The 20,910-nt window shown below is 46.9% G+C and overlaps 1 protein-coding gene across 12 annotated transcripts in view; it reads left to right on the forward strand.

Moving 5' to 3' along the window:
• EML1 (EMAP like 1) overlaps nucleotides 1-18,378 on the forward strand; it is a 166,890-nt gene extending 148,512 nt beyond the window's left edge. For all 12 annotated transcript variants that reach the window (XM_005605439.4, XM_070249698.1, XM_070249700.1 and 9 more), the window contains 7 exons: nucleotides 575-642; nucleotides 2,931-3,019; nucleotides 12,938-13,035; nucleotides 13,152-13,239; nucleotides 14,676-14,771; nucleotides 16,056-16,186; nucleotides 16,838-18,378. In XM_005605439.4, coding sequence (XP_005605496.1) covers nucleotides 575-642; nucleotides 2,931-3,019; nucleotides 12,938-13,035; nucleotides 13,152-13,239; nucleotides 14,676-14,771; nucleotides 16,056-16,186; nucleotides 16,838-16,963 — 696 coding nt within the window. In that variant the 3' untranslated portion in view covers nucleotides 16,964-18,378. The remainder of the gene's footprint in view (nucleotides 1-574; nucleotides 643-2,930; nucleotides 3,020-12,937; nucleotides 13,036-13,151; nucleotides 13,240-14,675; nucleotides 14,772-16,055; nucleotides 16,187-16,837) is intronic.
• Nucleotides 18,379-20,910: the final 2,532 nt, after the last annotated feature.

A 20,910-nucleotide genomic window follows, 5' to 3' on the forward strand; every position in this document is an offset into this window, starting at 1 on the left:
AGAAGCTTCCCCATCTTGCTTCGTCTCACCCCTCTCGGTGACTCAACAGTATGTTTTTACCTCTTTCATTGATTACATTCCACCTTGTATCAGAGTTAGTGGTGAACACGTGTGTATGCCACTAGGTCAGAACCTGGGGTGTGCCTGACCCATTCGAGGTCCTCCCAGGGCTGCATGGGCTCTCACCCTATGTCTCCCTGATGGAGCTAGGGGCAGTGGTCGTATTTCTAGAAGATCAAGCACACTGTTCCATAGGCTTCCATCAAGCACAGGGTCAACCCAGGGGGCTTCTGAGACTTGGAGGAAGAGCGTTTGTTTGTTTTGGTCTGTCGTCTGGTTACTGTAGGTCTGAAAAGATGTAAGACAGAAAGAGAAAAATTCTAAAAGGATACAAAATTAGTATTTTTGAAATGTGATCTTCATCCAAATAGGAAAACATTTTCCTCTCTGGAGAGAAAAGAGATTTTTCAAACAGGGCCATGGAGCCCCGAGGGATGAAAGCCGTGATTGTGTGTATTTTATGTGATAGTGCTGTGTCTGGCCATCAATTTACACTTCCTTTACAATGTTTTAGGATCCAGCTCAGTCTTCTGGTTTTCATCCTTCAGGGTCTGTGGTTGCGGTTGGAACACTGACTGGGAGGTGAGTCCGTGTGAGCGCGGCATGCGCTCTCAAGGTTCATGGAAAGGAGGCTCGTTGTCTGTGTTTCCCAGGGACGGGCAGCCCCGCTGTTGGCTGCACGTCTCCGCTTCTAGTGACTTACGGAGAATTAAGGCAAAACTCAAAAGTGAAACGTAAGACAGTGGTCCTGCACATTTTGGGTCTTGGGAAAATCTGAGGAAGCTGTGGACCCCTCTCCTAGAAAAGTGCGCCCCACGCGCACACACGTTTGCCTCCAGTTTCAGAGAATTCGTGGGGATCCTCAGGCTCGATCTGCGGGCTGTGGCAGGACCCTCGACTGTGGAATCGGGTGCGACAGCATCTCAAAGTGCTGAGAATTTAAAAATGCTTCTTGCCACACTTTCAAAATTTTAGAAACTGCCCAGATTCTGAGCCTTACATTTCAGATTCAGCTCACGTTTATTTACCAAGCGCCTCCGATGTGCCAGGCGGTAGAGCTGCACTTGAATCCCAGCTGCACTGAGCAGCAGTGTGTCTCTGAGCCGGTTACATAACCTCTCTGAGTTTGTTTCTTTTGCCATAAATTGTGACAGTGTTATCATCTGCCTAGCCACACTGCACTGATGAGGGAAGGAGGCGATACAGAGGCATCTGCTGGCGTTGCCTGCCAGGCAGTCTCAGTGGTTATTATTATCATTGTTTTTTAAGTTTCAATTGCACTTGCATATTGTTTGTCAGAGTATGTACAGTTTTTGTGGTTTAATTCAGAAAGTTTTGGTGATTTCCTCCTGTCCTTTCTCTCTAAAAAGCATACTACTTAGATTCTTTTGTTATGACTATAGAGTATATATACAGTAAGAGTAACATTTGTAAGTCATAGGTAACAAAAATCTTAAGAGTTGGGCACCTTGTATCCAATAGAAGTCTTCATGAAAATGTTTGCATAGTCACATACACACACCCTTCTTTTTAACTCTCTTGGAGACAGCTGAAGCTTCAGGCTCAGCAGGCTCTGATGATTGGCTGACAGCCAGTTACCGCCATCGTCTGCGTGCTGACTATGCATGGTCGATAGGATGTGGTGCTGCCAGGATGCTGAGACTCACGGACAGTGTCCTATGGGTGGAAGAGACAGAACATGCACCCTGATCCCTCGCCTCCGTTTGCGCCTGCCACATCTCCGGTTCTGGTGCCAGGCTAAGCTCTTGATGGAGCAGTTTAATAGGACTTTTCAAAGGCGGAGCCTTGTCAGCCCCAGTCTCTCTGCTTCTTGTATTTTGACCTCTGTTAAGGTTAAATAGCACATTAAAGGTAGACGGTTTTTGTTGAAGACGCAAAGGAATCAAACTGAGAAGCCACATCCAAATTTCAAGGGGGGCAGCCAGTCCGATGGAGAGATGATGGTCGGGGCCCCAGTGGAGGGCGGGAAGGCAGTGATGCCGGCTCGGCGGACGTGCTGATGGAGCGCATGTCATCTAGGTTGGAACTGCAGCAGCCCTGAGCCCACATTCCTTTCCATCCCCGAAAACACGGGAGGCCCACTGACTGCCCCCGCCTGGGGACACACAGGCGGGAGAGTGCAGTCCTCTGTCATTTAACGTTTACTGAGGACTGTGTCCCTATCAGAGGATACGAAGCGCTTCCGCGTCCATTGTAATTTGACTGATTTAACACTGAGCCTGCAGAGTCGTTCTGGGCCCTTATCCCCATTTTACAGTTGAGGAAACTGAGCCCAGAGAGGTTAAATTCAGAGAGGGATCCCCTACTCGCCCTTCTTCCGTTCTCTCTGTCCTCTCATCCGGCTGGGTGCACACCGGATTCACAGGTCAGATGCTCAGCCCACCCCTGCTCCCACAGCACAATTCAGAGCATCCCCACCCTGAGGTGGTCCCAGCCTCATCCTCTGGACCCACCCTGCTTCACCCTGGGCCAGATCTCTGGGTCAGCTCAGGCAGGTGTTCCTTTGTGCTACCTCTGGCCACGGGCCGGCAGTGGGTGTTGGTCCATCTCCCAAGGGCTTTCTCTCCTTTTCCTTGCAAGTGACAAAACTCAAACCCTGAGGACTCCTTCATAGCATCGGGAACAGAATCCTTTCAAATGGTAGCCAATATGCTTTTCCTTTTTTCAGGAAATGCTCGTATGGAGGAAATTTTCCTTAAAGCTGAGAATAAGCCTTCTTGTTAAGCAAATACAGAGTATTTATTAAGCTCTTAGATAAACCGTTTTTAATAGTCTTACTATTTTTGTAATAGCCTTGCTTCATTTTCTCCCTGAACAACTTATTGTACTTTTTCTTGTGTTTTTTACAGGTGGTTTGTGTTTGACACAGAAACAAAAGACTTGGTCACTGTTCACACGGATGGAAACGAACAGCTCTCTGTGATGCGTTACTCCCCAGGTTAGACTACGACATTCCCTTCTATGAAACCCCGACAGATTTATGAAATTCTGTGCAGATGTCTTTAGAGACAATATTCCACAAGCCTCCTCAGAGTGAAGCTGTACATGCACAGAATTATGGCATTTGGGGGTTCTCTTCCCTACTTTGGGTTGCTAAGCTTGTGTGTGTTTTTAACTTTTTGTTATGGAAAATTTTAAACCTAGACAAAATCGGAACAGCGTAATGAACTGCCATGCACCCATCACCCAGGTGTGACAAGATCGACTCTTCGCCAATCTTGCTCATCCGTAGCCCTCCCCAGAGCCCCCCTCCAATGTTTAGAAGCAGTTCCCAGACATCTTTTCCTTTTGTCTGTTAATATTGCTGTATATATCTCAAAAAGATGAACACTCTTTTTTTAACAGCTTTATTGAGGTATAATTTGCATGCAATAATTTACCCATTATAAATGTACAATTCGGTGATTCTTAGTAAATTCATAGAGTGGTGCAACCATCACATTATCCAATTTCAGAACCTTTCCTTAACCCAAAAAGTTCCCTCCCTGCCCGCTAGCAGTTAACCTCCACTGCCACCCCCAGCCCTGGGCAACCACTCTTCTGCTGTTCCGTCTCTATAAATTGCCTTTTCTGGACATTTCATATGAATGGAATCATATAATTTGTAGCCTATTGCGTGTGGCTTTTACTTAGAATGTTTTTGAGATTAATTTGTGTTATTGGGTGTGGATGGGTAGTTTATTCCTTTTTAATTACTGGGTAGTATTCCATTTTATGGATATACCACAGTTTGTTCATTCAGCCCTCAGTTCACGGGCATTTGGGTTGTTCCTGGGTTTTGACTTTTATGAATAATGCTTCTATAAACATTCATTGTATGTCTTATTGTAGACGTTTGTTTTCATTCCTCTTGGGTAAATTCCTAGGAACAGAACTGGTGGGTTGTAGGGTAAATTTGTGTTTAACATTGTATGAAACTGCCGAACTGCTTTCCAAAATGGCTGCACCATTTTACATTCCCAGCAGCGGTGTGGGAGGGTTCTAGCATCTCCACATCCTCACCAACACCTGTTACCGTCTGTCTTTCATCTACAGCCATTCTAATAGAGGCGTAGTGGTATCTCATTGTGGGTTTCATCTGCATTTCCCTAGCCACTGTCAAAGATGTTGAGCATCTTTTCATGTGCCTTTTAGACATTCCTACGTCTTCTTTGGGGAAATATCTATTCAAATATGTTGCCTATTTCTTCGCTGGATTGTTTGTCTTACTCTTGAATTGTAAGACCTCTTTCTGTATTGTCTATAAGAGTTCTGTATAAGATATGTGACTTGCAAATATTTTCTCCCAGCGTATGGCTTGTCTTTTCATTTTCTTAATGGGGTCTTTTGAAGCACAAGCTTTTAATTTTGATGAAGTCCCGTTTACCAATTTTTTTCTTTTATGGATCCTGCTTTTGCTGTCATACCCAAGGTCATGAAGCTTTTCTCCCATGCTTTCTTTTAGGAAGGTTATTATTTTAGCCCTCACATTTTGGTCTGATTCATTTTGAGTTAATTCCTGTGTATGGCGAGAAGTAAGAGTCTAAGATTATTTGTCCTGCATGTAGATATCCACTTGTCCCAGCACCATTTGTTGAAAAGACAATCCTTTCCCTCCTCAATTATCTTGACCTTTTTGTCAAAAACCAACTGACCATCAACATAAAGGTTTATTTCCGGATTCTCGGTTCTGTCGCCTGTACGCTTATCCTCGTGCCGATACCACGCTGTCTCGATGGCTGTGAGTTTAGAGTAAGTTTTGGAATTGAGTAGGGCAGCTCCTCCAACTCTGTTGTTCTTTTTCAAGAATGTTTTGGCTATTTTAGGTCCGTACCATTTTTATATAAATTTTAGAATCAGTTTGTCAATTTCTAATTTTAAAAGGCCTACCAGGATTTTAATGGGGATTATGTTGAATTTATAGATCAACGTTGGGAGAATTGCTGTCTTAACAATACTGAGTCTTCTCATCTTTGACCGTAGAATGTCTCTCCATTTGTTTAGATCTTCTTTAATTTTTCTCAGCCATGTTTTACAGTTTTCACTGCACAAGCGTTACACTTCCTCAGTTAGATTTATCCCAAAGTCATTTTTATGCCACTGTGAATGGAATTTTCTTAATTTTAGTTTCAGAATGCTAGTTGCTAGTATAGAGACATAAAATTGGTTTTAGCCCATAGCTCTTATATCCTGTGACCTTTCGAAACTGTTTTATTGTTTTAGTAGTAATGTGTGTGTGTATATGCGCGCTTGTATAGAATCCTTGGGATTTTCTTCATATGGGGTCATGTCATCTGCAAATAAAGATAGTTTTACTTCTTCCTTTCCAATCTTTGGATGCCTTTACTTATTTTTTTCCTTATTGCATTAGCTGGAACCTCCACGGCAGTGTTGAACAGAAGTGTCAAGAGTGGATCCTTGCCTGCTTCCAGTCTTGGGAGGAAAAGCATTCAGTCATTCGTCATTATGAGGAAGTTCTCTTCTATTCCTAATCTGTGTAGAGTTTTCATCATGAATGGGTGTTAGATTTTTGTCAATTGCTTTTTCTGCATCTGTGGAGATGATCGTTTGGTCTTTGTCCTTTATTTTATTAATATGGTGTCTTACATTAATTTTCAGATGTTAAACCAACTTTGCATTCCTGGGGTAAATCTCACTTGAGGATGGCATATAATCCTTTTTCTACATTGCTGGGTTCCATTTGTTAATATTCTGTTAAGGATTTTTCATCCATGTTGATGAGGGATATTGGTCTGTAGTTTTCTTTTCTTGTGATGGTTTGGTCTGGCTTGAGTATGAGAGCACTGATGCGACTTATGGAGTAAGTTGGGAAGTGTTCCCTCCTTGTTTATTTTCTGAAAGAGTTTATGAAAGATTGGTATTATTTCTTTATGAAATATTTGATAGAAATTCATGTGAATTCAGGGAAACATCTGGGCTTTTTTTGTGGAAAGGTTTTTAATTACTAGTTCAAGTTTTTTATTTGTTATAATCCTATTCAGGTTTTCTATTTCTTCTTAAGTCATTTTTGGTAATTTGTCCATTTCATCTAAGTTGTCTAATTTGTTGGCATAAAATTATCCATCATATTTGCTTAAAATCCTTTTAATTTTTCTGAGGTTGGTAGTGAGGGGACCCCTCTTTCATTCTTGATTCTGGAAACTTTGTCTCCTCTCTTTTTTTCTTGGTCAGTCTAGCTAAAGTTTTCTCAACTTTGTTGATCTTTTCAAAGAATCAACTTTTGGTTTCCTGGATTTTTCTTTATTTTTTTTCCTGTTTTCTATTTTTTCTGTTTTGATCTTTATTATTTCCTTTATTCTGCTTGATTTATATTTAGTTTGCTCTTCTTTTTCAGTTTCTTAAAGTGGAAGCTTAGGTTATTGATTGGAGACCTTTTCTGGGATAGATGTTTAAAGCTATGAATTTCCCCGTAGGCACTGCTTTAGCCACATCCCATAAATTTTGATATGTTGTATTTTCATTTTCATTCAGCTCAAAATATTTCCTAATTTCCTCAATGATTTCTTCTTTGGCCTATGGGTTATTTAGAAATGTATTCTTTAATTCCCAAATATTCGGAGATTTTCCATATTTTTTCCTGTTGTTGTTCTCTAACTTAACTTCTCTGTGGTCATACAACATATTTTCTATAACTTTAATCATTTTAAATTCATTGAGACTTGTTTTACAGCCTAGCATGTGGTCTGTCCTGGAGAACGTTCCATGTAGACTTGAGAAGAATGTATATTCTGCATTCTTGGGTGGGGTGTCCTATATGAGTTGGTTGATAATGTTCAGAGTTGATTGATAGTATTGTTCAGTTCATTTATATCCTTGCTGATGTTCTGTCTAATTGTTCTATCAGTTGTTGAGAGCAAAGTATTTAAATCTTCACCTATTATTGTGGAATTGTTGATTTCTCTTTTGACTCTGTCAGGTTTTGCTTCATGTGTTTTGAATGAAGGATTGGACAGAGGTTGTGCTCAAATGTCTTAGGCCAGTAGGCTCTCCATCCTCCACCACTGGATGTGTTTGCAGGTAGAAGAGCACATGCACAGTTCAGGCTGTTCCAAGTTTGCCCTGGCTTTTACTTTCTGCTGGCACTTTTTACATCTTCTCTGTGCCTGTGTGCAGGCTCAGCTTGGCCAGGAGTCTGTGGATAGCTAGAGTCTTCTCCTGCCCACGGTGTGTACCCACAGCCTCCCATCAGCCAGACTGTACTCACTCCAACCACAACCCTAACTTCAGGCTAGTGGAGCCCTTGGCCCTCCCCACTCAACTTGTCACTTCCGTTGGCAATGCTTCTGGACATGGGTGTCACCCAGGGCTTCATACTGAGTGAGCCCACTTGATCACAGCAACTAAGCCACAGATCCTCACAGCCTGCTTTTCCCTGGCAGAACCTCTGTGCCGGCCAAGCAAGTGTGAGTGGGCGAGAAGAGCCCCAGGTAAGAGCACCATGGGCTCCACTGTTCTTACCCAAAATTCAGCAGTTTTTCAAGCATAAATGCTTCTCAGATGGTTTTATGTCTTTGATCAATTTCCAGAGTCCTGAAATGGTTGTTTTTGTCAGTTTTGTACAGCTTTATGATTGCTTTGTGGCCAAAGGATTTGCCAGCCTTCTCACTTGGCCACAGCTAGAAATCCTGCCCTCTTATTTTTAACATAGGCACAGAATCATTGTCACCTCCCCAACCCCAATTAACATTAACTTCTTAATATCATCAGATATCTAGTTAATATTCAAATTTTCAACTGACTTTGTTTGTTTGTTTGTTTTTGCTGAGGAAGATTAGCCCTGAGCTAACATCTCTGTCAATCTTCCTCCACTTTATATATGGGTCACCACTGCAGCATGGCTGATGAGTGGTGTAGGTCTGTGACCAGGATCTGAACCTGTGAATCCAGGCCACCAAAGTGAAGTGCGCCAAACTTAACCACTACACCACAGGGCTGGCCCCTGACATGTTTTTTTTTAACACTTTAAATCAGGATCAAAAAAAGGTCCACACATGGTAATTAGTTGATATGCTCATAAGTCTCTTAATCCATAGTTGTTTATACTTGCTCTCTCTTCCTCTCTCTCTCTTCTTCTCTTCTTTTCTCTCTCTCTCACTGTTTACTTGTCAAAGAAACTGGCTCATTTTTCCCGTAGCATTTTCCACACTCTGGATTTTGCTGAGTGCATCCATGCTGTTGACATGTTCCTCTGTTCCCTGTATTTCCTGTAGAGTGACTTGTGGATCTTGATCGCATTCAGGTTCTGTGTGTGTTGGCATCTTCTTCCTACAGCAGGCACGTCATGTCTGCTCGTCTCACTTTTTGTGACGTTAGTAGCTGTTGATGCCCAATGCCTAGATCCATAAGGGGCTGAAAATGATTGATTTTCCACTTTTAGCTTTTTATTCATTTATTTGATATAAGACTTCTGAAAAGAGAAACTTCTCTTCATCTACTATTTTGTTAACAAGTGGTATACTATTTTGTTACCCAATAGTAAGGTAGAGTTCATATGGGAAAGTTAAGATAAACACTTGGTTTCTTTCACTTTATTTAGCAATTTCCAAGATAATACGTTTGTTCCCTGCACCCTTTAACAGTGAGCAATCAGTGGTGGTGGTGGTGGTGGTGGTTGTGGTGCCATTATGAGTTTAAGTATATTTGCTATTTCCTATGTTTCAATCTATGATAGCTACAATAGATAGAACAATTCATCCATCATTGGCCAGTGGAAGCCACTCTAGGTTGGCTCCTGAGTCCTTTTGACCATGTGGACGCCACAGGTGTTCATCGCTACTGGGTAGGTTGGTGTTTCTAAGTCTTGTCATCATATGCTCATGTTCTAGGAAGTACTGTTTTTCTGTGATATGCAAGATATTTGGCTATGTGAACACTCTTGAAAATAGCAGTTTTTGCCCTTGGAAATACTTGGCCAAGACTGAGCTGCTACTGCTCTGTAGGAATCTTCTATTTTACAAGCTGACTGGGGTCGCCTCTGCCTCATGATGGGGCTGTTCTTGATCTCTAGAGGTGACCTTATAGAAGGAGCATCCCTTTTGGGTGCTTTTTCTTTGTGCCCGAACAAAGTTCATAACTTCTCACCCTAAACAGACAACTGCCCAGACACCCTGGGGACCTTTTCTCCTTGGTGAGAGGAGCTTACTTGACTCAGAAAGCCTTTCATTCTTGACTTTCTAAGTATCTTATTTCATTCTGTTAATTCTAGCCAATACTCTGCATTCTCTTATGTGTTTCTCATCACTTTCTTAGTTATTTTGAACCTCTGCTATGTGCAAGAGGGCTTCATCTATGGTGTGTTTTTCTAGAAATCCCTCAGCTAGCTATCAGCTCCTGCTAGCATGTGCAGGGTCCTCAGGAGTATATTTCCGTTTCTTGTCTGTTATGCTAATGACCATTCCCTGGAGACCAGAGAGCTCTGTCTTCCGGTAACTCGGCCTCTCAGGCTCCAGAGTCACTCACTGGCAGCTGTGTGACCCTGGATGACCCCGGGCCAAATTAGGGCAACCCACATTTGGATTCAGCGCCCTCTCTTCATTAACCAGGTGACCCTTGCCAAATCAGATAGCAAGTTATTGTGAGGCTCAACTGAAAGAGGTGTGAACGTGCTGTTTGAAGAGCGGAGCATTACGCAGATGTCCTGGGTGATGTGATGTCATCATCAGCGATGGCAATGGTGGTGGCCCCAGATCCTCAGGGAGTGGCCCAGAGTCCCATAATTGTAGGGACCCTATTTTGTTCAGCACTGTGTGCCTAGCACCTAGCTGGGAGTAGATGCAATGGAGTGGAAAGCCTAGGCAATACGGAGTAGATGCTCAGTAAATATGCGTTGCATGCATGAATGCAGACTAACTACAATGCGACTGACTGGGTGCAAAGCAGAATGTGATCAGCAGAAGGAGTTTTCTGGTTGCACACAAGACTTTTCTGGCACATAGGCTATACCACTGTAGATAACTGGCTCCTTTTGGCATTCAGTTATTTACAGATATGGAGATGGTAGTCGCACAGGTAAGCTGTCAAAACTCTTTGAACTGTACGCCTAAAATGTGTGCATTTTATTGCATGTAAATTATACCTCAAAGTTGAGTTTTAAGGGGTGGTGGGGCAATGAGAGAGGATTCTGGGAAGACAGTAGGGTGGGAAGCACCAGGAATCTGTCTCCCCACCTAGACAGCAATGGCACTGGCAGAATCTGTCTGCTGGAACTATTTTGGAACTCTGGAGTCTATTAAAGGTTTGCAACTTCTAGAGAAAGGCTTGGATGGTAAAGTTTGATCAAGTTCAGCTTTATCACAGTAGCAGCTGCCCATCCCCCCCCCCCCCCAAGCCCCCTGGCAGGCAGCTGTGCATGTGTTTCTGGAGCAACAAACAAACAGGGGCTGGCCTGGTGGCGTAGAGCTTAAGTTCATGTACTCCACTTTAGTGGCCCAGGGTTCGGAGGTTCGGATCCCAGACGCAGACCTAGTGCCGCTTGTCAAGCCACGCTGTGGCAGCATCCCACATAAAATGGAGGAAGGTTGGCACAGATGTTAGCTCAGTGGCAATCTTCCTCATATACACCCAAAAATATCAAAAAGGGGCGAAGGACTTAAATAGACATTTTTCCAAAGAAGATATACAAGTGGCCAATAAGCACAAGAAAACATGCTCAACATCACTCACCATTAGGGAAATGCAAATAAAAACTACAATGAGATATCACCTCACACCCATTAGGATGGCTACTTTCAAAAAAAATCCAGAAAACAAGAAGTATTGATGAGAATGTGGAGAAACTGGAACCCTCCTATACTGTCAGTGGGAATATAAAATGATACAGCCATTGTGGAAAGCAGTATGGTGGCTCCTCAGAAAACTAAAAGTAGAATTAGCGTATGATCCAGCAATTCCACCTCTGGATACACACCCAAAAGAATTAAAAGCAGAACCTCAAGGAGGTATTTGTACACCCATGTTCATAGCAGCATTATTCACAATAGCTAAGCCGTGGAAGCAACCCGAGTGTCCATCACTAGATGAATGGGCAACATGTGGTGTATCCATGCAATGGGATATTATTCAGCCCCGGAAGGAAATTCTAATATATGCTGCAACACAGATGAAGCTTGAAGGCACTATGCTAAGTAAAATAAGCCAGTCACAAAAGGATAAGTATTGTATGATTCCACTTATATGAGGTACGCAGCATAGTCAAAATCCTAGAGATGGAGTCAAAATCCTAACAGTGGTTCCATCATGAAAGAGACCCCATTATTTTAGAGGTCAGTGATAAGGTAGTTGTTATCTTGAGACCCTTTTGCTTAAGAGTGCACAGCCCAGCACGCTGACATGTCGTTTGTCATTTCAGCTGTTCTCTCCCCTTAAGCTATGTCACAGGGGCAGTGGAATTAGCAATGAATTGCTCAGGTTCTGGAGTCAGACTGCCTGGGTTTGAATCCTAGCTTCTGTAACCTGTGTGACCTTGGGCAGGTTACTTTACCATCTGTGCCTCAGTTTCCTCTCCTGAAAGGGGGGATAGTAATTTCTGTCTCATAGGGTTTTATGAGGATTAAATAAGTTAATACAGGAAGAGTTTAAAATAGTGTACAGTAGGCACTCCATCAATGTTGACTGTTACAGTTACTTGATAGTAATTACTATTAGCATTGAGTGTTCCTTATCATCATCATTGTTACTGTGCGGGCTTGATCCGTGGGAGGAATCAAGTGCAGATGGCTTCCCGTGTGGCTCTCGGGCCTCCTCTAAGCACCCTTAGCACCAGATGGTGGCCTGTCTCCCGGCCTCAGCAGTCCTTGGCCTGTTTACCCCATTCCCTCAGGATTCCTGCTTTGCACAGGCTGACTCGGTCTTCCCAACACCCCTATTTTAACCTGGGCTAGGCCAAAACTTCCTAAAACACCATTTCCTGAAGGTGCCAGGCCATGCTGTTTCCTGTAGGATTCCCTGCCCTGGGAGAAGGAAAATCAGAGGGAAGAGGTGGGGAGAGCTCTTGTTGAGCCTTCTGCTGGTCCAGGGACCGCTAGGACCTTCACAGATGTTGTCCGAGGGAATCCTCTGAATTGCTGTGAAAAGGCACCATTTGCCACGCGTTGTGGAGGGCAGAACTGACGCTCAGTGATAGCAGGGACTCGGCCACCGTCCCCAAGCCGCTGCATAGAGACCCCCCTGCTCTACCCTCCATTCTGGCCTTCAGGTTGCCTACCCCCACATGGTTCCAGCCTCCTTCCTTCTGGTTCCCGGCCTTCGGGAAGTCTGGCCTTCTCCGGACTCATCTCTCAGGCCCCATTTCCTTCCCAGTGTATCTGGATGCCCCTCTTTGGTTTCCCCGTTTCACGTTTGCCGGCCACAAGGACAGGCTCTGCTTTTGTGTCACAATGAGCGCCTCCCCCTGTGTTTCTACTTGAGCTTCGTGGCCTGATTCCTTGGGCTTTCCTGAGGCCAGAAAGCCAATGAGGAAGATGCTAACTGATGGCCCAGTGGAGGAAAGGCAGGAGGGCCTTCCAGGCGGGGGAAGGGAGAGCCTCCCTGAGGACTGAGGAACCCGGTGTGCTCAATGAGGAATGACGTGGCCGCATCCTGGACGGCCTTGTGGGCGCCACTGAGGAACTGAGTCTCGCTCCTTCCGCGATGGGGATGGCCGGGAAAGGGTTTTATAACGAGAGGAATCTGCTCAGGAGTGGATTTTCAAAAGATAGTTTTGAAGCTGTGTAGGATTCATTTCAAAGCAGATTTTTCTCTTTGAAATAATTCGTCTGACAATTTTTCCTAAATCTGTGTTGGCAACTAATGTTATCCCTTGTCATTGATACAACGCTTATTTTTAACAATTGAAATGTAATCTGTCATATTTCTGTAGACGGGAATTTCTTAGCGATAGGCTCCCATGACAACTGCATCTATATATACGGAGTCAGCGACAACGGGAGGAAGTACACTCGAGTGGGCAAGTGCTCGGTAAGCATTTCTCATCCCTTCTCGTGGATATGCGCGTGGTCATTTCATGACGTCGCTATAGTGTTGGTCCGGAATTGATGAGGCAAGGGAAACTGACACGATGCTTTTCTCTCCAGGGTCATTCCAGCTTCATCACTCACCTGGACTGGTCCGTCAACTCGCAGTTCCTCGTGTCAAACTCTGGAGACTATGAAATCCTTTACTGTGAGTTGTCTGGGTTCAGATCACATAGAATGTTCACTCTGAGACCAAAATGGGGCCTCCTGCGGAAACCCACTTCCCATACAACCTGGGCACGTGATGCCCTCTCTGGGCCTCGGTTTCCTCCTCTGTGAAATAGAGAAATTGGGCTGGACAACCTCTCAAGTCCCTCCTGACACAGAGATACTTGGGGTTGGGGCCCACCGTGGACCCCTGTTGAGGAGAACATGCAGGGCCCTGAGAGGGGAAGGCAAACCCTGCAGGGAAAGGCTGGAGGAGGCACATGTGGCAGAAGAAAGTGGGGTCAGAGCCCTCAGAGGGACCCTTGTGAAAACGTCATCCCAGGCAGGCAGAGATCATGAAGTCCTTCCCGCCTGGGGGACAGCAGCCCCTAGGACCCCTCCTCCTTCTCTCTCAACCTCTCCCAGCAGTGTCTGTGCCCAGGCAGGACCTGGGCACCGGGAGGATGATAAAGGCTGGCACTTACTGACGCATACTTCCCGCAGTGCGCTGGTTCCTCACACGTTCACCGAGCACCGGCCTCGTGCTGAGTGCTGGGCCTGGTTCAGGGGGTCCCGGGGTGTGAGGAGGGCCTGGTCTCCATGCCCAGGAAGGTACTAGAGAGTGCATTGTTCTTCACCTACCTTTTCTCCCATGACCCACAGCACTTCCCGGCTTATCCCATTTTATAGACAAGGAAATCTGGGCTCAGATACGAGGCCACGGGCATCAGGAGCCAGTGGGCGGGGACACGGTCGCCTACCTGTTGAGGAAAAAGGGAGAGGGAAAAAGGGAGAGATGGCAGGTGCCAGGATGGCGCCTCCCTCCAGCGAGGCCTCCCCTCCACCCATCCCCGCCCCCTCCAAGGTACTGCCTCACACGGGGAAAAGCAGGAGGACAGTTTTCAGGGACAGGCCCTGGGTCTAGAATCTTCTCAGACACTGTCTCATACTCCACTAGTGAGAGCTCATTTGGGGAACAAACAAGTCACTTAGGAGGCCATAGGTACTTGGTATGACTGGTTTCCATAAGCGTCCATTCCCGGTTTGGAGCAGAAGTGATTGGGGGCACATATGTGTGTGTGTGTGTGTGTTGGGGGAGGGCTGGGGAGCCTGACAGCAGGGGGCAGGGTTGTGTTCAGTGGCTCCAAGGGGAACAGTGAGCAGGCCGAGGCCTAGGAACCAGAGCATGTCAAAGAAAAGAGAAGCCAGACTGGGGAAACAGACCCAGAGAAGATGGGAGGAAACGAAAGAAGGAAGAGGCGGTCCCCACCCAGGCCCCTGGCTGTGAGCACAGTTCCCACGGGGCTGGGAAGCAGAAGGTGTCCCTCTCCAGAGGGGTCTGGAGCTGGTGGGGCGTGGCTCCGAGGGCCCAGCCTTGACGGGAGGGGAGAGGAACTCTGGCTCAGACGTCACCAGGCCCGTGTTTGTTTTCTCCAGGGGTTCCCTCTGCTTGCAAGCAGGTCGTAAGTGTGGAAACTACGAGAGACATCGAATGGGCTTCACACACCTGCACTTTGGGCTTCCATGTGTTTGGTGAGTTTTCTGCAGCTTTCATTCCGTTCGAACATAAGGTGTCTCTACTTTTCGAATGTTTCTCCAGCAGTTATGAAATCTCGCAGTCACCAGTTTTGTCTGATTGCTCTGCTGCTGCGTGACCCTGCAGGACCCACGCCCTGCAGTCCCCGGGGTGGGGGGAGCCTGGGCCTGCCTGCAGTGGCCAGGGGGAAGCACAGATGTGGGCTATGACCCTTTTCTCTTGTATGAAATGGCTCCTGAGATGATTCTCTAGAATCTTCCCGCATGAGGTTGTGCCAGATTTCTTAGATGGGTGGACCAGATGGCACTTAATCAATTTACGTATCATTTGTTAGAATTGTTATTTTTCTTTTGGTCCTTTAACTAAATTTTTCACTTCCTTCCAAAGTTCAGATTAGGAATATATTTATAAATGGTCTAAAACACTTTACCACAATTTAGTAGAATAAAAAGAAAAAGCAGTGTTTATAATCTCTTCTTGTAAGGTCGTAAGTTGGTAAGTTGGTGAGAATTTCACAAATCTCCGTAGAGCTGGCATTTTACTATTTTCTGGTGTGGATGTTAGGACCCCCTGGGTTACCCCAGAACTGCCAGTTGAGAAAGTGATGCACCTCCAGCTGTCTCAGAGCCAAAGGTTTTGGGACCACAAGCATTTCCTGGAGCAATGGTCAGGAGACACCATCCCCCAGACCATGCTGCTGGCCCAGCCAGGCAGAGGGCTGCACAGTGGCTGCTTCCCCAGGCCCACGGCAGACGGATACCACACCTGCACACAGCACCCACAGAGAGCTAACGCCGAGAAACACCTGAAAGGCACAAGCAGATGCAGAGTTGAAAGGTCCTTTGGAGAGACTCTCATATGTAAAGAGTTACCCCAAAAAAATAAGTTAGGAAACTGCAGGCTTGAGGACTAATCAGCTTCCCATCGGATGTTCTGGAGACAAAGGAAAGGCATTGTGTCCAGAACCAGGGTTTCTAGCACTGTCTCTGCTGTAGCATCCAGAAGGGCCCCAGAAGAGGTGGGAGCCCAGAGGCCTATCACTGCCACTCTTGTGCAGTAGGACAGGCTGAGGCTGGAGGAGTTTTCTGGGAAAGCCTGGAGTGATGATCACGGAAACAGGGAGAGGCTGGGAGCAGAAGCAAAGCACTCTTTTGGTCCTGGTTTCTAAAGCAGGGGACTCATGACGATTTTACTTTGGTGACAGTTCAGTGGCCAGTCCCCATATAGTATGGCTCAGTGTTCCTGGTGTTTCCAATGCTCTGTCTGTGTCTTTGTTTTAGGAGTGTGGCCAGAAGGCTCGGACGGAACCGACATCAATGCCGTGTGTCGGGCCCACGAGAAAAAAGTCCTGTGCACCGGCGACGACTTTGGCAAAGTCCACCTCTTCTCATACCCCTGCTCGCAGTTCCGGGTAAAGCACTGTCTTCTCGGCTAATCTCAGCCCTGTGGGCGTGCGTTCACTGCCTGCCCGGCTGCTTGGTGATTGAGGAGAACGGTGCTGTGAGTGAATGCCACCGGCCACAGATGTCCACCTGACCCCGCTATCCTGCTGCCCTAGACCACTTTCGGGGCCCCCCGTTGCCCTCTGGGGAAAACCCCTGACCCTACGAAGCCCTTGGATCTGGCTTGTGTACCTCTGTAGCTGCATGGGCCTCACTCCTCTCCCCTCTGCTCCGGCCCTGCTGAGCTCAGCCAACGCCAGAGCCTAGAACGCCCCTCTCGTCCTTCCCAGACCTGATCCTCCATCACTGAGGGCACCCCTCACCCTCAACCTCTGGCACCTGTTTGGTCCCTCCTTTGGGCTGGCCGCATGCCTCAGACAGCCCTCTGGGAATGAACGTGTCCCCACCCGGGGCAGTCACTTGCCCATGTCTGTCCCCCCACCAGACCAGATTCTTGATGCGTGGGGACTCGTGTGGTTTACTTCCGTGTCCCTCCTGTGTCTGTGCACAAATGAGAGCTCTGAGTGGGGAGGGAATGGGGGAATGAGTGTAGAATGCCAGGACTTTCCAACTCCAGATCGTCTCTTTGCCTTACACTTCCTCCGTGCCCTCCTCCCCAGGCTCCCAGCCACGTGTACAGCGGGCACAGCAGTCACGTCACCAACGTGGATTTCCTCTGTGACGACAGCCACCTCATCTCCACAGGCGGCAAAGACACGAGCATCATGCAGTGGCGGGTCATTTAGCCCCGGCAGGAGTCGTGGGGAGCAGACCAGGCACGGAAGGCACAGACGCCCCCGCGCTCGCTCACTGTGATTTCTGTTGTGTTCAACAAGTTCTTACAAACCTCAGGAAAACGACTCCTTCTACCGGTTACCCTAGTGAACCAGTGAGCGTCCCGTCGGATCAGCAGTTCGGGTTTCTCTTTTGTTGTACAATACATAAAACAGTGCACATTTAATATAAAAAAGATGCCAAGGTTTACATTATGGTGACATTGACGGAAGTAACTGGTATATCCTTCCTAACTTTTCTATGAACTCTTCAAAAATGGTCACAGAATGCCTTTTAAAATATTGTACATAGGCTTTATGATTTCACCATTTAGCTTGCTGAGTCCAATATTTATGATGATCATGAGGTACCGAATTGTGATCGCTGTTGATGGATTGTTCCTAAAAGGATAAATGGCCTGAGAAGAGAGGGGATGCCTGATTTGCACAGCTGAATCGGGAATTGCAAATACGACTTGATTTGGTTGCGTTTCTAAGGTTGCTTTCAACTCTCCCTCTGGGAGGCTGGTGAGAAAAGAGTTGTAATCTTCTTGTGTTAAGCAGATTCTACTCCAGACTTGCTTAAATATTTCAGCAGGGTATGCAGGCATTTCAGAGCTTCGGTTACACTGTCTGCCTAACCAGACGCAGTCAGTGGCTTAACACCTACATGAACAGTGTCCCTCCGTTCCCCGTTCCCGTGCCCTGAGAATGGTGGGGACTTTAGCTATCTCCTCTGTATATTAATTGGCATGATATGGTATTGTACTTGTATAGGATTTTAGCAATTCATAATAAATACGTAAGGCTAGGCTTTACTATTTTATGCTTCTGGACATTGTACATTTGTATTTTAAGACCAAGTAGACCAAGTCAAAAAGATCTCTCTTAAGTGAACCATGAACCTGCAGCGCGGAGAAGTCTGGAAGCTCCACCAGGTACACAGGGCAGCTGATTCTCCTGTCTGTCGTGCATGGACACCTCATTACGCCATGATGTAAGATTGCATTCTGATAAGGGCAACGTAAGTGGCATACATTTGTCAAGAAGGCCTTATCCATTTCGATTGTGTGACAGAGTAAAATTTATTGTTTACATTGGGGAATGTATCTCAGATTTTAAAACAGAAGAGTAATAAACAGACTTAAAAACGAATATTAAGATTTTTACTTGTTCCGGGCAAGTCACTGAATTGAATTATCTGAACTCTACAGCACTGGTTGTTTAGAGGGGCTGGTTCAGAGCAGCTTTTGGAAGCATTTTTTATGACATCTCCAGCCTGCTGCGGAAGTGCGGGGCACGAGCGAACGACATGTATTAAAGATGAATCTGTTTGTATGTATCCTTATCAAATATATTCTATAATGAAATAAAATCTGAAAAGTGGACTTCTTATCTACCTATATTCATGAAAGTATATAAATTAAAATATTTAAGATTAGATACGCTTCACACTATATTCTGTTTCATACACAGATGTTTTTCTCACCTGACTCATTTGCAAGTGGAACTGTAGTTTGCATGTGGTGTGTAGCCATCCGTCAGATTAGAGATCTGTAAAGAGCCCAGCTTAGTTACCACATGCTGCCGGTATTTCACTTGGTTATGTAAGTACTGCCAAAAATAATAATTTCTAAATTAATAATTAGGAAATAACCAGATCAGGGAAGGGAAAGGGACCCCTTATCGACAGACATTATAAGATTTACTTTTATCTTTATATACTTCCACTATTTTCTAAGCTCAATGATGGAAAAAGCCTGTGTGTATAAACTGCTCTGGTTATCTTCATACTTGCCTGCATTTTAAATGAAGTTCTTTGAACAGCCCGGTGTTGCCCTTGCAGGTGTCCATTATCCGCTCACTTGCTCGTTCACATGGCCAGCGATGGCCCAGCACCAGCGCTCACCACCTCCCAGCCCAGGACCCTCCGGGAGTCTGCTGGAACAAGAGGCTCCAGAGGCTGGGGCCACTGCCAGCCCGCAGGGCTGGCTCTTCCTCCCCGTGGCCCCAGCCGTATCAGCTCTCAGCCTGGAGGGGGAGGGGGAGGTGCTGCCACCCTAATCTCAGGGAGGTGATGGTCGCCTGGACTAGGGTGCAAGTGGTGGACGGGGGAGAGGCAGAGGGATTGTCTGAGAGAGGTTTCAGGGGTGACATCAGCAGGGCCTGCGGATGGATCGGATGTGGGCGGCAGGTGAGGCCCAGGTCCCTGACGGTTCTCAGTGGCGGTGCCACTGGCTGAGATGCGGAGGGCTGCAAGTTTGACAGAGGATGATGAGTCCGGCTTGGGACGGGCTGAAGTGGGGTGAGGGACCTCTGCAACGGCCAGGTGCAGGTGCAAAGTAGGCATCTGGCTTGCAGGCTCAGAACAGAGGCCCGGCTGGAGCTGCGCCTGCGAGGCTCCACAGGAGGCTGACATCTGGAGCCAGGGTGCGTCTGAGATTGCAGGCTGCTGGTCCAGCCAGGAGAGGAGAGGGCCTCCCACCCAGCTAGGGGTCTCAGAATTCAAGAGCAGGTAGGGGAGCAAGAACTGGGATGGGGTGGGGCAGAAAACAGGCCCACACGAGGGGGATCTTGAGGGTCGGACAGCAGGGCGGCTTGATTTGGTGCTCATGGTGGGCTCTGTACCCGGTTAGCAGAGGGCTTTCCAGCATCTGTGTGCAAAGCCGTGTTGGGCAGGAGATCCAGGTGTGGTGGGTGGAGCCTCATCAAATGGGAAACAGGGAACACAAGGTCACGGGAAGAGTGGTGGGGGGCAGACGGGGGCTTCCAGGGCCAGCTGGAACTGGGTAGAGGGACAGCTCAGTGGATTCTTGGCATTTGTGGATTTACATCTGTGGTTTCCACGATGTGTGGCACACCCGGCAGTGGGTAGGAAGGGGCCGTCCGGCTCACTGGGAAGCCCACTCAGGCATCTTCCCAACCTCCCTACTTCTTTTGGGTGATTACTTCCACTGCCCAAAGCTGCACATTCCACTCATTAATCATTTTTTCTGTGATTTGGGAACAGCATGGAAGAAGCAACGTTTGAGACCCTCTGGCCTCCTCAAAGGGGGCCCATCCAGTGCCCCACTGTGGAGGCAGCTTTTTGGTGAAAACAAGCTAGGAACATGTACTTGTTGCAAGGGAGAAACCGATTCCAAGCTGCCTACTGACTCTATCTTTCCTAACTTTATAGAAAATTTCAAACATACACAAAAGTAAAGAGAGCCTCACACCCAGCTTCAAAAATTATCAACATTTATAAAATCTTGTTTCCTCCGTCTCCCCCAGTCTTTGGGGGTACTGAAATATTTTAAAAGTAAGTCCAAGCCACCACGTCATTTCACCCACCACTACTTCCGCCTGCCGCTCTAATGAGGACGCTCCTCATCACCACATGACATCATCACAGCGGACAGACTTAACAGTGACACTTAGTATCGTGGAATAGCCAGGCCCTATTCAAGTTTCTCGAGCTGTCACACCAGGCCCATGTCTCAATGCCTAGCCCCGCCTAGGGATGTGATAGAACCCTACAAAACATGGGGTGGACAATAGCCACGCTGCCTCCCTCCGGTGAAAGCTCCCCCTGGGGGCTCAAGCGAGCAGGTGCTGCTTAGTTCAGGACCCCTCTTGGTTCGGGACCTGCTTCTTCCCGACACTGACCCTGCGGCTCGCTGCCCATTTGCGCCTCCACACCAGCTCCTCCCTCCCATGGGCTGGATGCTCAGCTGTCGGAGACCCTGGCTCCTCCCAGCCCCTCTCCTTCCCCTCACTCTGCCGCAGGCTCCCTCAGGGAGACTCTCCCCCTTGTCACGCAGCCTGGACCCTTCCCACAGAGGCTGGCAGGCAGGACCAGACAAGGGAGCGGTTGGGAAACGTCAGGAGCCTTGTTCAAGGTGAGCCTTCCCCAGCAGGAGTTCCAGTCCCTCCTAGAG

The sequence above is a fragment of the Equus caballus genome, chromosome 24 (assembly GCF_041296265.1).
Source record: "Equus caballus isolate H_3958 breed thoroughbred chromosome 24, TB-T2T, whole genome shotgun sequence".
NCBI lineage: Eukaryota > Metazoa > Chordata > Mammalia > Perissodactyla > Equidae > Equus > Equus caballus.